At 41.6% G+C, this 15,000-nt stretch overlaps 1 protein-coding gene across 1 annotated transcript in view; it reads right to left on the bottom strand.

The window, feature by feature from the left end:
* si:dkey-215k6.1 (transmembrane protein 132D) overlaps positions 1–15,000 on the bottom strand; it is a 427,077-nt gene that overhangs the window by 292,273 nt on the left and 119,804 nt on the right. The window contains exons 2-3 of the mRNA XM_049578414.1: positions 11,292–11,710; positions 8,714–9,288 (exon numbers count right to left, since the gene is read on the bottom strand). Of these exons, the coding sequence (XP_049434371.1) occupies positions 8,714–9,288; positions 11,292–11,710 (994 nt within the window). The remainder of the gene's footprint in view (positions 1–8,713; positions 9,289–11,291; positions 11,711–15,000) is intronic.

The following is a 15,000-nucleotide window of genomic DNA, read 5'->3' as shown; positions in this document are numbered from 1 at the left end:
CTTTCTGGCTGAATGCTCACTGAACACTAAATGCATCATCAAGTTTTGCCCTCTTCTCCACCGTTTGAAGTTACAAGCGATGGCATGCAGATAAGCGAGCTGAGAGATGCTAATTAATTTGTGTCTTTTGTTTTCTGACGCACTGTTTTAGGATTATCCCGTAAAAAGGAAGTTCTAGATTAGCTTTTGGAGTAAACGCCATATTGTTGACATTCCAGCGGGAAACGTCATCCTGTGTTGTTTTGTGTACAATGACACCACGGTAAAAAGTTTCATGCTTTGATTTAATCAGGGGCTCCTTCAACAGACTCATCATCAATGTTTGGCCATAAAAGTAGGGATTTTAGGGTTTTAGGGTTGATATTTAGAAAATCAATATAACAGCAAACAACTATTTGCTAAAGATAAACTGGATTGATGGCATCTTGAGCAGAAAGTTAAGTGATGTTCCCTCTCTGCATGTTGTTATCAAGCAGCAACCTCCAGCTTTACAGCTGAACATGTTTACAGCCTGGTATAAAAAACAGTTTTGGTCTCTCGAGCTGATTTCCCTAATGACAACTGTACAGTAAGTGAATTTTCATAAAGGCCTAACTCAACTGTATAGATTTTTTCAATGATTGAAGTTATGCCGGTGTGGCCGCTTTGAGTGAGAGATGGGTGCCATCTGTCGACAAGTTGCCACCACGGTGACGATGCTGGTTTGATAATATAATCATACTGTGCTCAGATTAGGAGAGTATAGGCGTAGCTGTCGCCATTGTAGTGTGATTTCAGTTTACAAAAGTTAACTGTAACAATTTGTGTGCCCAAAAAAGTCTTGATAAGCATTTAGTTGTACTCAAAGACACAAAGGATTCAGATATTTAGTTCATACTGTAAGTACATTTTGTTTTAATGGTTTGAAGCCTGTTTCTTAGTGGTGTAAATTAGCATTCGCATGAGTATTTTCAGAGTTGACCATAGCTGTAAATGCACTGTGCTAACTAAGCTAGCAGCTAGTGGTTCGGTAATATAACCATGGCGTAGCCCACATTAGGAGAGTACAGGCTTAAGTGTCGCCATTTCGGTGTGTTTCAGAAAGTTAACTGTAACATTTTGCATGCCTAAAAATGTCTCAGCATCAGCATTTTCAGAGTTGGCATAAGAGCACTGTGTTAACTAAGTTAGCAGCTAGCCGCAGGGTTATCTCCACCCTCTACTCCAAATACTTCTGACTCCAAAAATAACAAGTTGGCGACAGTCAAAAATGACAAAATTAATGCTTCATATCAAAGGTCAACAAACCAATGGGTGACATCATGGTGGCTATGTCCAATATTTCAAACAGTCAGTGGTTGTAATCTGAGCTTCTCTGTTCTTTGTTATGGTAGACACTTACCTCTGACCCCATTCCACTCTCCCCTCTTTAACACTGTTAGCTCTGTTAGCACTGTTGCCATTGTTAGCACTCAGCCACTGCCATGATTTTTGCTAACATTCTGAATCATAAATATGCTCTGAATGTCATGTACAGCTCATTTGAAGCTTGGTATCATTTCTAAAGGTTGCAAAAAAAAAAAAAAAAAAAAACCTCACTATGCTATATCCTTAAAATCCAGTTGTGAATCAGCCCAAAGCATGTTCATGACAGCAATTTTATCCTATTTTATTTTTAGGGGGCGTATGTATTTATATCTGTCCTTCTCTGGCACACAGGAAAATATATTTGTGATATATATATGGAGGAGGCTGAATAAGTATTGGACATACTGAGTAGTAGGACAAGAAGCAACGGCCAATTTACCTGCACACACAGAACAAAAGTACTGTAGCAAAAGAAATGGAAACAAAATTATATGGAGACAATCGACTTATTGTTTGACAGTGTCTTTAGGTAGCTCAACAAAAACACCATGGCACAGGTCTGCTTGGCCAAATTCAAGCAACCATCTTGCCTCCCTGCTGTCTACACGCCTCTTTGTTTTTTTTTATTTGACACTGATGCCAACATTGTTCTTTCATCTTTAAGGCTGTTCCACTTAATAAAATGGATCTTGGAACAGAGGAGAATGAGGAGGTTGCAGTAAGGAGTGTGTGTCCTATAGGGCTTTTACTGGAAAATGGGACATAATTATATGCATTCTCCACATGCGGCAAAGTGGAAACAGAGCAGGACGCTGTGCATTAGAAATCAGTATAATAATCAGAAGGCTGCAGATAATCTGATATAACCATAAAAGGCTGATATAACAAGCAGGACAAATAACCCCTTTTTGATTAAAAGCCCTTTTCTTTTTCAAATATCAGGTGAAAAAGTTGAATAACACAATGAGCACAAAAACACACATACTCTTTTTGGTAGTACTTCTTAATTAACTAAAAGGTCTCTCCATTTTATAATCTCCTCTTGTCCTTTTAAAATGAATCTTGGTCAGTTCATTTAAGTTTGGCCCATTATCTTGGCATTCTTATTAATATCTAAGCTTGAGTAACAGTGTCAAAAACCAATTTCAGACTCATCTAGCACATGTCTCATACATCTTTTGTGTTCTTTCAGTCATAAACATGTTTAATTGTCTACTGTTATCATTTTTATTCAGTCACAGTCTGTGATACTGGCACTATATCTTTCACAGGTCTTGGAGCAGCAGACTGCAGTGACTGTGCATGTGGTAGTCGAAGAGACTTCAGTTTTGAAATTAACAAATTCGATTTTCCCTGTTTTGCCTTTGCTTTTACCCTTTACTAAACTTTTCTGACACATTTTGGCACATCATTACCATCCTCTGAATTAATACTACAGAAGCATTTGCCACTTGGTAAATATATAGTAAAGACAATTTGTTTATGTGCAAAACTGGCTTTATTTTAACAGCAAACTTTCATATACGATTGACCCTTTTACTTGGGAAATGAATGACTTTTTGCAGTGGAGAAATGTCAATAGCATTCGCTTCATGCCCCAGGGACTGGTCCTGGTACCACTCAATTTCATTATATATAACAGAAGTCTTGATCAAAATGTTTCCAACACATATTTCCACTTCTATGCCGATGATACTGTGATATACTGCTCTGCGTCTAGACCATACCAGGCTGTTGTCAGCTACAACTGGCTTTTAAAATTGTACAACTTACCTTCTGTGATGTAAAACTTGTTTCAAAAGCTAACAAAACAAAACTCCCCTCACCTCTGTCACCACTTTTCATCACTCTGAGACTGAGTTTGTATCTCATAAGTATTTTGGAATTGTAATCGTTGATTGTATTTCTTTTAAGCCTCACATTTAGAGACAGCTGATAAACAGCAGTTAAGATGGCGTTTTGTTTTAAAACCAGGTCTTGTTTTTCCTCTGAGGGCAAAAAGAGGCTTGTTGCTGCCACTTTTATATCTGTGCTGGACCATGGTGATGCTTCGTGAATCTTCACAATGCCTACACAAGCTGAATACTGTCTAACATGGAGCATTGAGATTTATAACACATCTCAAAGCTCTTATTCATCATTGCTCTTTGTATGCTTGAGTTAGAAGGTTTGCCCTGTCCACCCATAGACTTAACCAATGACACACTCTTATTCATAAGGCTTTTTTTGGTCTTCCACCCTCACACCTATGAATCTACGTCCTATAAAAAAGCGTGGAAAGTTAGTGTCTTTGCTCCTAGGACTTATTTTTACTAACTCATCTTAAAGTCCATACTGAACTAGGAAAAAGGGTGTTTAGGTATGCTGCTCCCTTGGGTGGAATCAGTTGCATCCATCCATCCATTTTCAATCACTTACCCAAATTTGTATCAGAGGGTCAGCAGGCGGAGCAAAGCATTGCAGACGTCCCTCTCTTCAGCAATGCTTTCCAGCTCCTCTTGGGGGACCCCGAGGCATTCCCAGGCCAGATGAGATACGTAATCCCTCCAGCGTGTTCTGGGTCTATTGGGTCCATTTCGACACGAAGGAGCAGCAGCTATACTCCGAGCTCCCTCCAGATGTCCGAGCTCCTTACCCTATCTCTATGGCAGAGCTCAGCCACCCTTTTGAGAAAACTCATTTTGGCCGCTTTTATCCGCGAAGGACTCTCATTCTTTATGTCATTACCCAGAGCTCATGACCATAGGTAAGGGTTGGGAAGTAGATGGACCAGTAAAACAGAAGGTTTGCCTTCTGGCTCAGCTCTCTCATCACCACAACGATCCCGCACAGCGCCCGCATCACTGCAGATGCTGCGCCAAACAGTCAGTTGCAAAGTTTAAATCAGTTGCAAACCTACCTAAATCTTCAAGAGCTGGTTTCATTGTACATATTTAAAGTGTGTCTAAATAACTTGGAGGCAAGCACATTTGCCAGTAGATGTTTTGAGGGATTGTAATATGTTTTTTTGATGTCTTTTAATATCTGTTAGTTGTTCTTCATTTTCATTTTTAATTGTTATGTGTGTTTGTTATTTGTGCTGCTGCCTGTCTTGACCAAGACACTGGTAAAAAAAAAAAGAAAAAGAAAAAAGAAAAGATTTTAATCCCAATGAGGCTTTTACCTCCTGTTGAATGAAAATTCAATGAATTATCTTTTTTCATGTCTTGCAAAGAATGAAAGGAAATGAATGAATAACAAGAGTGTGGTGATAACTTTACAGAGAAATGCGGTATTCAATTTAAAGTTATAATTGTGCAAAATGAAGGCCAGAGTTAGCAGAGGCGCATCTGGGAACAGCTGTGGTTGTGAAAGAACTGAATGATAAAATTTAAAATCTAAAAATGGTGAGTCGATGATTCAAATAAAAAATTTGACTGAACTGGGGAAGAAGACTTGGTGGTGTTACTCAATCAGTACCGGTTGTCTCAGACATCCGCAACCACAGTTTCCGCTGGTGCTTTCAGACGAGTACTCTCATCACAAAGTGACAGAATCATGTACGGTTATGTGAGACTACAAGCCCGGTGACAGGTGATACAGCAAGGATGCCCAATCCAATTTAGCAAATGTGTGCGGCCCCGAGTCCTCCGTCCTCGCATCTCTACATTTTGAAAGAGCTTTAGAGTAAGGAGATGCAAATGAATGAAGCTTTTCTCTCCCCTTCTTTCTGCTCTTACCCGGTGCGGTCTCTCCCATTTTCCTTTTTTTATTCTCTCTCCTTTCCTTCCTATCTCTGTCTGTCTGTCTTGCTCTCTCGCGTCCTCTCTCTGTGTCCCCCCATCTCCTCAGCAGTTTATCATAATCACATCACCTCAGTGTGATGGAGCACACTTAAGGCTTATTATGTGTCACACACACACACACACACACACACACACACACATGAACACACTCACACAGGAATGAGATCCACTTAAGCCTTATTACATGTCTGACTGTGCCTCTAACATGGGAGATTATCCATGGGACTGTATGCCAGGGCAGAGGGCAAGAGCTGCAGGTAGGATGGGCGCACACACAGAGACACACACACACAACTCAGATGCAAACAGAGAGATAAGTGGAATACATGCCTAGAGATTTTTAAATTGGATGTTCCTCAAAATCAACATGAGATGCATATGGCTGAAAAAAATATCAGAACAGAATAGGATACAGCAAGACCTGCTGAGATATAGATATGATGCCATAAAAAAGGAGAGGCTGATTTTTTTCCTCCACTATCTTTGTGTAGAGGTACTACACACACGCGTATGTGCACACACACGCTCAAGCACACACCCACAGCAGTGGTGTTGTACAACAAAGACAGAGACAAAGTGTCTGTAGGGGGAACCAAAGAGGCCACCTCATCACTTCTATGTGTGTTTATGTGTGTGTGCTGGATACACACACAGTAAACAAGTGTGTGCAGCACCTGTGTGTGTATGTGTGTTTATGTGTGTGTGGACTGTGAAGAACTGTGTGTATACATGGCTGAAAGTGTGCAGACAAGGTGTCGGTGGAGTATTTATTTCCCTCCGTCTGTGTGACCATGTGTGTGTAGCTGTGTGTAGCAGTGTGTGTAGCAGTGCGTGTGTATTCTATCAGCAGGTAGCGGTACAAGGTGCAGTGCAGTCTAGCCACTTGTTCTTTTCCTCCGGTGTCCTCAGGTGACCTCAGAGATGATTGAGCACAAAGATACACACAGCAGTGATCCCACTGATGATAGATGTTTTTTTCTGCATCTTTTAATTAAATATGTTAGAAACAAAGAGCAAATTTGTTTACAACAACCTGTTAAGAGGTCAAATCAGACTTATCAAGGTGTTATAAGTAAAAGTAAATCATGCCTCAAGTCAGTTTTCACTTTTATTTTATGTATTCAAACCCCCATTGCCAAGGATCATCTTCCTCACAAGTGTTCGATGTGTACTGCCTTTGCTTCCTGGTCCTACTGACATTTGAAATAACCTGTCTGCAGGGCAACATAGAATTAAATCACTTCAATTACAAAATTGCAAGTCTATTGCTGCCACACAGAGATCCACTCATTTCATATTAAAGAACCTATGCTATTGCTGTGTAATTACTTTTCAGATGGTCTGCAATGAACTTTAAAGGCCCTGCAAATCCAAAGCGGCACGTAACTATATGACAATTACAAAAAGGCTTTCTAATGTCCAGCCATTTTGGCAGGTTGGGATTAACCTCTTATTCAGATGGGAGAAAGTACAACCCTGCCAGCACCTACTTTTTGCCACAACTGCAGTAAAATTTGCCTGGCGACTTCCAGTCAGACCACACCATGTGAACTAGGCAAATTAAGCCATGTTTTCACCAAACACTGTAACCTTTATAGACATTTACCTAAACCCTAAGTCTGTTTTGCGTTTTCACCACAGATCTCTCAAATGTAGGCAGGGTTGTTATCAGATGCCGCATCACTGCTCCATGCAGCTCACGCTGTATTTCATCTTCAGTAGCAGTGCAGAGCAATGTCAGAACCTTGATGATCGTCCATGGAACTGGGTTGCATGCCAATATTTACAGAACAAAAAAGAACATGCTGGTGCCTTTAGAGTCTCTGTCGCAGTTAATAGGATACTGGGTGGCTGTGGCTCAGGAGTAAGTCGTCCACTGATCGGAAGATGTGCGATTCAATCCCCGCTATGCCAGACTACGTGTCCAAGTATGGGCAACATACTAAATCCCAAATGTACCAACTGTGTGTGTGTGTGTGTGTGTGTGTGTGTGTGTGAGAATGTCTAAAGTGAGTAGGAGGTGGCACCTTGTATTGTTGCCTTGTGTGAGGACGCTAAAACTTCACCTGAGCCTCCCTCGGCATATGAGTGAGTAGGTAATGGCTGAATTTTCATTTTTGGGTGCACTATCCCTTTAAGTGGTCAGAAGACTGGAGAGGTGCTATACAATTGCAAGTTCATTTAAGAATAGCAGGTTTGTGCACTGAGTCAAGCAACAGTGACAATCCCCTCTTGACCAATGAACAGATTGCAGTGTCTTTAGCTCCACCTTTCAGTATGAGATCAGTGTGCTCGGTACCTCAAAAAAAAAAACAAAATGGTACCATCCACAACTTTTGACAATGAGAACACAGAAATAATCATTCTAATTTGTAGCGGACTGAACTGAACTGGACTGCTTAGTGGAAACAAGACTTTACTCTTTAGTATGTGAAGATCCAGCTCTCCCGACCTTTAAACAAGTGGAGGTCCAGTCCCCCAAAGTAAGTCAAAACACGTCAAAGATGATTAGATGTTAAGACACTTTATTTATCAGACATTCTCACATATCAGGCATCCTCTTCATGGTTCACATTGGAAGGGTATTATTGTCATTCAACTGCGTGCAGCAACTGAAGCGATTTCAAAGACAATGTGCAGCATTCATTATGTGAAATTGATTTCTTTGACATTCTGCGCAAATGATCTGAAAAAATGTTCAAGCCTCATGTAAAAAGAGAAGTCAGTTGACATGTGCCAATTACCGTGTTCAGTGTATTCCAAGTTTTCTTTGAGTGGATGTGAGACTGAAATAGGGAAAAATGTATTTAAAGTTGCTCAGAGTAGCTCTCTAAAATGTTCTCAATAGCTCTAACCTCATAGGAGTATATTGTTTTAGTGATGCTATATTCAGCCTCGGTGCTGTGTGCTGGGATGTTCTCCAGCTAGAATAATAAATTGTGAAAAATGATAAATCTGTCATTTATCAGTCTGAAATCCGTAAAGTCAGTGAAATGATGAGGCAGCGATGGGATGCAGATGCATGCTTAGTCTAGATCAGGGGTTGTAAACTCATTTCCAGCCAGCAAACCAAAAAGAAATTTGTTTCCAGGATGGGAGTGCATGAAAACATATTGCCGATTATGTGGGAAACCATGTAGGTGACCTCTTGAAGCACACCTGAGAGGCATTTTGGTACTACCCTTCAGTTTGAGAAACCTGGATCTACTCTAATTTTATGCCCTTTCTTTTATTTCCCTGTCTCCCCAACCTTCAGTCCCCCTCAGTCACCCTTTCCCCATCCCGCTTCTCATTCTCTGTTTTCGTCTCTCCTCGGATCAGTCATGAATATTCATGAGGTTGTTATTTGCATTGCTGGCTCCTGAAAGAGGCTGAGTACACAAAGGTGACAGCTATCAACCTCAGGAGGCGGCAGCGTAGCAAGACGAGACAGAGTAGATGAGAAGGAAAGAAATACGTGGAGGTGATAGAAAAAAGAATTAGAGAGAAACCCAAGAAAAAGTAAAATGAGACAAAAAGGGAACAGAATACTAAATGAAACCAAAGCCAAACAAGTTATATGAAAGCATTTGTGTTCCTACCTCAATGTAAACTGTTCCGTGTTCGAGCCAGTCTTCATGTAGATGCCAAACGCTACCGTCTTGCCAAGCCGAACAGGGCTGGGTGGCACCAGAACCTCCACATTTTCATCCAGTCTCAATTTTTCTCCTTTGGCAGAAACTGGGCCCATGGTCATTACCACAGAGCCAACTTTCAGCAAGTCCTGAAGACCCCCATCTACTAGGGAGCTCCACTGCCCGAGGCCCAAGCCCAGGCCTCCAAGAGGCCCGATGTTGGCGCTCTGACCTCTCCATGGCTCGTTAACAATGGGGGGACACTCTTGACCAGCCCCTTCCACTGGTATGATTGAGTAATACACATCCACTGATGGCAGAGTCACTTCAGGAGGTCTTTTTCTCACTTGCGGCGGTGTAAACCAAGCTGGGGGAATCTCCAGACGGACAACACAGATGCCAGATGGTCCCACGAGTCGGCAGCCCGCCGAGGGTGCTGCTTCACTGGTGTCACGGATGGCCATGGCTCTGACACATGGGAGGAGGGCTGGAGGAGGCGGGTCAGGCTCATCCCAACGCCTCCCTACCAGATAAAAGAGCACCTGGGGACAAAACAAATGCAAACAATAATAATGATGGGTAAATCAGCTGATGAACAGCTAGCCAACAAGATATCAAAACCAAAAAAGACAGTTAATAATCATGTTAAAACACAGAAACACACAAAATGGGGTGGGAAATAATCATCAGCTCTAATATTATTCTTATGCTGACAGATTTTTGCATATGCACAGAGTATATTATTTAAAGCTGAACTATATGTACATTAACAATTGATCAAATTACAGTGTGATGTGAAAGGTGTTGTTCATAGCGTCAAACCCAGAGAGATTTATCCCCCAACCCTGCAGCCCCTCTGCTCCATAGAGTGTTTATAGTCAATATTCTGGCCTGCAACTTCATTGTTTTGGTTCACCCTCACAGCTCTCACTCAATTCCTAGCACAGGAATAAGCTGCAAGTAGTCAGTAATGATTATGTAATGATTGAATGCATGAGCATACAGATAAACATACAATAAATTGATAGATGTAATCCGCAAATTAATTTTGGATTTGATCATGTTTCTTGTATGGGATTGGAGTATTATTTATGTGTGCATCCTCAGACTATCATTTAATTACATTTACAAAAAAAACTTGGGATCATGTCTTGCGTTTTTTCCTGAGGCTAACGTATTTATTTTAACTCTGTGCAATCCAAGCGCTGTATATTTAGGGTGCTTTGAAACCTGCCCTGTTTGGTTCAGTTCAGTCAAACTCAAGTTTGTTTGCCCCCTAAGTGCGGTTTGTTCGGGCAGTTGTGAACACTTATCACACTTGGATGCGCACCAAAACAACGTGACCGAGACCTTCTTGAAGAGGTGGTCTCTGTCCGGTTACAAACGAACTCTGGTGTGGTTTGTTTGTGGTGAGAATGTGTTTTGACCTGGATCTGAACCAGCTGCAGTCACATGACACATTGTTTGGGTTAAACATGAGCATGTTACAGTCCTGGAGGATTATTAATGTGCACCTCCTCCTGTACTGCCTTAATATGCACATTCAGCACATCCAATGCATCAAAACATTGTTTTCTAGTTGGAGCCACGCCTCGTTTTCAAACTGTATGGTTTGACTAAAATGAACAATGACAGCAATATAGTCCACGATGAGCAGCGCTAAAATCAACCTGCGTAGTTGTCCCTCCATTGTGACATTAGAAAGTGTCACATTTATCTTACAACTGTACTCTTCTTCAATGTTTTGTTTACTTCCTGGATTTTTTCCGCATGGAATTTCTGACCTATCAAAGAACAGATTTCTAGTGCAAGGCATTTGATCTGGTCCGCTTGTAAATGCTGCCGTGAGAACACGAACCAACTCTAGGCAATTATACAACTTTGTAACAAAATAAGTCCCTGATTCAGACTAAGCAAGACAATTGTAGGTCTGAGAGCACTCATAGGCTACCATACAAACACCAGCAGAGTCACGAGGCGCTGAGTGTCTATTCTGCACTAAGAGATGGATGTTTGGCATGTTTGTTTGTTTCTGAGTGGTGAGAGATGATAAATGTTCCAGTTTGAGTGTAACACTGCACTCGTCACTGTCGCTTTTTACCCAGCCATTTAGTTACAGTGGAGGAGGGACAAATACTACAAATACCCCACATCCTACATATACAAGTACTGAACAGCAATAACAGTGGAGGAGAAATTTGTTGATATACTGCATACATACTAAAATATGTTTGTACTTTTGAGCCCACACAGATTGGTGGGTCTGTCCTCTTCCTATGTCCTTCAGCCTTCGCTTTATCCAGAGCAAGTACTCTACCATGCGCTGACATTTATACTTCAATGGACATTCCATATCATAGCAACCAGATGCAACCAAAGCATCCCAGCTAAAAAAATGCAGCACCGCCAAAGCACTCTCAATTATGCCCAGCTGGGCATCTCCATAGGAGCGCTTGGCATTTTCAGCTTGGAAAAAAATAGTTTTTTGGACCAGCCCCTTAAAATCTCTATGAAGATTGATAATGACACATTAAACTGCCAGTACCTGTATCCAGGGCCGTGTTGACCCCACTTTGGGCACCACCACTTGACCTTTGACCTTCCAGTTCAGCGTCACCTGGTTGGTTGTCACTAGCAGATGCGGTGGTGGACCCTGAAGCAGCTCCACTGGTATCGGCTGCTCAATGCTCAGGTTTCCGTAGCTGCAATTGACGCTCGGCAGGGACTGCGGGGCGGCGATGGCTGGTTCCAGCTGTTGGAGGAAGAAGGGCTCAGTCCGAGATGACAGGCTGCCATTTCGCATAACCTCCTGATTGGCTTCCCGCAGAAAGAAGGCGGAGTCAGCACCACTTAGTTGGCACTGGGCGGGGAGGTAGGTGGGGAGGGAGGAGGAGAAACGGGGCTGGGACGAGTCCAGCCCTCCTCCTGTTCCAGCTCCTGCTGCTCCTGCTTGGCTGTCAAACACTGTGGAGAGACAGGGGAAGAGGAAACAGAAGGAAAAAGATTAGCTTCATTAATTATAAAAACATGCCTTTCATGGAACAGATAACTAATGCAAAGCCTGGCTGAAACATGTCAAGCTTACAGTGTCATTTGTGACTGAAATCCAAAGCATCCAAATCATCTATTAAAGTCAACAAACAGTGAGTAAATCTGTGACTCATTGACCTGTGAAATGCATTTTTACTGGATACGCACGCTGATATAAATACATGCACCCATCTATCAGCTTTTTCACATAAATTCACACATGCATTACAACCTGCTGCCACAACATATACCACAGTGCACAGCGTTTCTTAACAGTTTCTTTACACAGAGAAACAAGCGTAAATACATCATCTAGTAGTGTGTACAAGAGTGATAGACTCAGCATCACAGCTCTACATTAATGCATCACTTTTTATTTTAAATCTCCATTCAGAAGGCATTACACCAGCATATATCAAAGATGACATATTGCTCTTTGGCAGTTTATTTCCATATATTTACATTCAGTTTTGATTCATTTCCTGGTGTATTTACCAGACATCTCGTAAAGCTTGGGAGTTTAGAGCCTGGGATTACCGGGGTTTTGGTGCAGTATCTCATTTCCAAAGAGGACAAGGGGTTGCAATGGCTGTGCTGTAATGGGAGGGAGCTTTTTATCCCTACTCTTTATCCTCCATCACTCAGTATTTGTTATTCAGCCTCTGTTTGGCTGGTCAGCATTACATTGTGCGCGGCACTGAACTGCCACACTGATCACTTATTGTGAAGTCTTTGAATATGAGTGTTAGCTGAATGCTAACATGAGCCACAGTTAATTATATTGTGGTTTAGTTAAGTTCAGAGCTTTTTTTGGCTAGAGTTTTGGGTTTAGTCACTATAAAAGCTACTAACAGTTAAACTGACTGCACCTCAGGGCCTGAAAATCTTTTTTGAATCAACTTCTTACTATGAGCACACTATTTTTCTGCCAAAAATGGAACAGTTTTTGTTATTTCACATTTGAGATTTCAGATGAATCAGATGATGGTGGGGTTTTCTTTTTCTCGCTGTGATTGTTGCTTATTGAGTCATGAATATCTAATGGTACAAAGAAAAACCACAAAGTACAAAGTATTACCCTACATCGAGCTGTGCCTTCTTTAACGCTACCATAATGCAGATATTTGAAACAGTTTTTAATTTTCATTGCTGAGCAGATTAAGTTAAGTTTGATGTGATTGGCAGCGTATTCCAGTGTGCTAAATCACGAGAATCTGCTCATTAGAAGGATCACAGAATTGTTCAGTGCTTGACCAGAGCTCCGACCGTCCGTAGTCACTGAACCTAAACATGGCGTAACAATCAGTTCAGCTTTCCAACCAGTGAACTGAGAATGGAGAGTTTAGCCATATAAAGATACCATTTGCAAACTGAAAGCTGATGTTCTACCCTGTTATGTACAGTATGTACATTTTCACAAGACCGAATTGAGCTTTAGTGACTCAGCGACCCTCTATTATTCAGGGCTCACATTCACTGTGTGGTACGTTCAGTGACTGATTCACAGAACATGCAATCACTCACTCAGAAAGTCCCTGAAATGTTCAATAGCAGCTGATTGAGAGCTCAACTGAACTGAGAAATAATCGGAAACATTTAGGGAAGTGATTCTGTTCGGTTTCACCCAAAAGATTTATTCTTTTCAACGAAACGTTCGGCAACGACCCAACACAAAAATACAGTCTGTTTCAGGAAAACCGCTGAGAAGCTGAGCTATGGCTCGTCAGCTGTACAGCTAATGGAGCCTGTGTTTCTACAGTCTGTGAGTCACCAAGAGCAGTTAGAAGGGTAGCCCCACATTTTTTTTTTTACAAACCACACATTTATGGGGATTAGACACATGCAGTGCGATGTGTGGAAATGTGTGTGGGGAATGGCAACCATGAAGCATAGAAATAAGCATACTGTAAAAAAAGAATTTACACCAACATGAGGATATTAAATGGTTACTGCTGTACAAATACTACAGAGAACATGTATAAAATTGTGTGTTTTACTTTCCCAAAATAGACGGATGGATTCCCATTTTAACATACCAAGGAACCGGCGCTGGCACAAACAAAACACACACATACAGTGGAGGGTTTGAGTGGAAATGTGTGTGTGTGTGTGTGTGTGTTTCCTTGTGTCCTAGGGTAGCCGAGTGTGAAAATATAATGAGGGTGGGACAGCATAGCGCTGTCTGGGGCAAGTCATACTGAGGCGACTTCACAAAAAAATAATAGCAGAGACATAAAGTGATACCTCAGTGCAACATGAATACGCAGGCTGGTTTGGATATGGTGTGTAGGCACGTAAGGATAAGTTTGGAGGGAGAAAGACAGGAAAAAGGAGAGAGAGGGAAGAGAGAGAGACAGGGGGTGGTGGCGTGGAAAGAGAAACACAAAGAGACAAAAACATAAAGGAAAGAGGAGTGAGACAGAGGAGAAGGGGAAACTAAAAGGACTGAGACGAAAAGAGGGAAAAGAATGGGAGACGATGGGGGGGGGGGAAATGTGAACACAAAGTACAGTGTGACAGATTGGAGATGCTGGCATTTTTATGTTACACAGGATGACTGCATAAACTTTACTAAAAATGACACTAAATTGAATGGTTGAATTTCTGCTGCTGAAGAATCCAAGACAACTTTTGGAATACATGGATATGCCCTCCTGCACCAACACTGTGTATGGTACGGTGTCATTAAAGCTTTGGAGGGGAAGATGAGATGGATAGTGACAAGGGACAAAAGACTCAGACACAGGAAAGAAAAATAAGAAATTCAGAGTTCAAATTCATGATTTTACTGCGTGTTATTTGCTTGGTGAAAAAGAAGACAGTTAATGCTGAGGCAAACTTTTTAGGTTCAAGAGAGGTTATTTTTTTCATAATAATAATAACAATAGGGTAAAATAAACAGCTTCTTTGGCTTTATTCACACTTAAAGCCTGGTACACACTGTGCCATTCTGGGCAGCCCCAGACAATAGACAACTGTTGTGAAAGGAACGTAGCTACATCTTTGGTTGTGGTTCTAAAACAGTGACCCTATGTCACACAGTGAGGTTCAAGGATGGCCATTGTCACAGTCTTGAAACGAAGAACAAACAGCTCGCACACCGCAGGGCTCCAATGCTGAAATGTTTAATGAAGTAACGTTTCGAGTGTTATGCTCTTCATCAGACTTATAAGACGGAGGGTGCTGCCATCTTAAATATGCACATGATGTGGTCACGTGATGCA

The sequence above is a fragment of the Epinephelus fuscoguttatus genome, linkage group LG6, assembly GCF_011397635.1.
Source record: "Epinephelus fuscoguttatus linkage group LG6, E.fuscoguttatus.final_Chr_v1".
NCBI classification, from domain to species: Eukaryota; Metazoa; Chordata; class Actinopteri; order Perciformes; family Serranidae; genus Epinephelus; species Epinephelus fuscoguttatus.
Note: the sequence above shows the minus strand (reverse complement) of the source record. Positions and strands in the feature narration are given on the sequence as shown.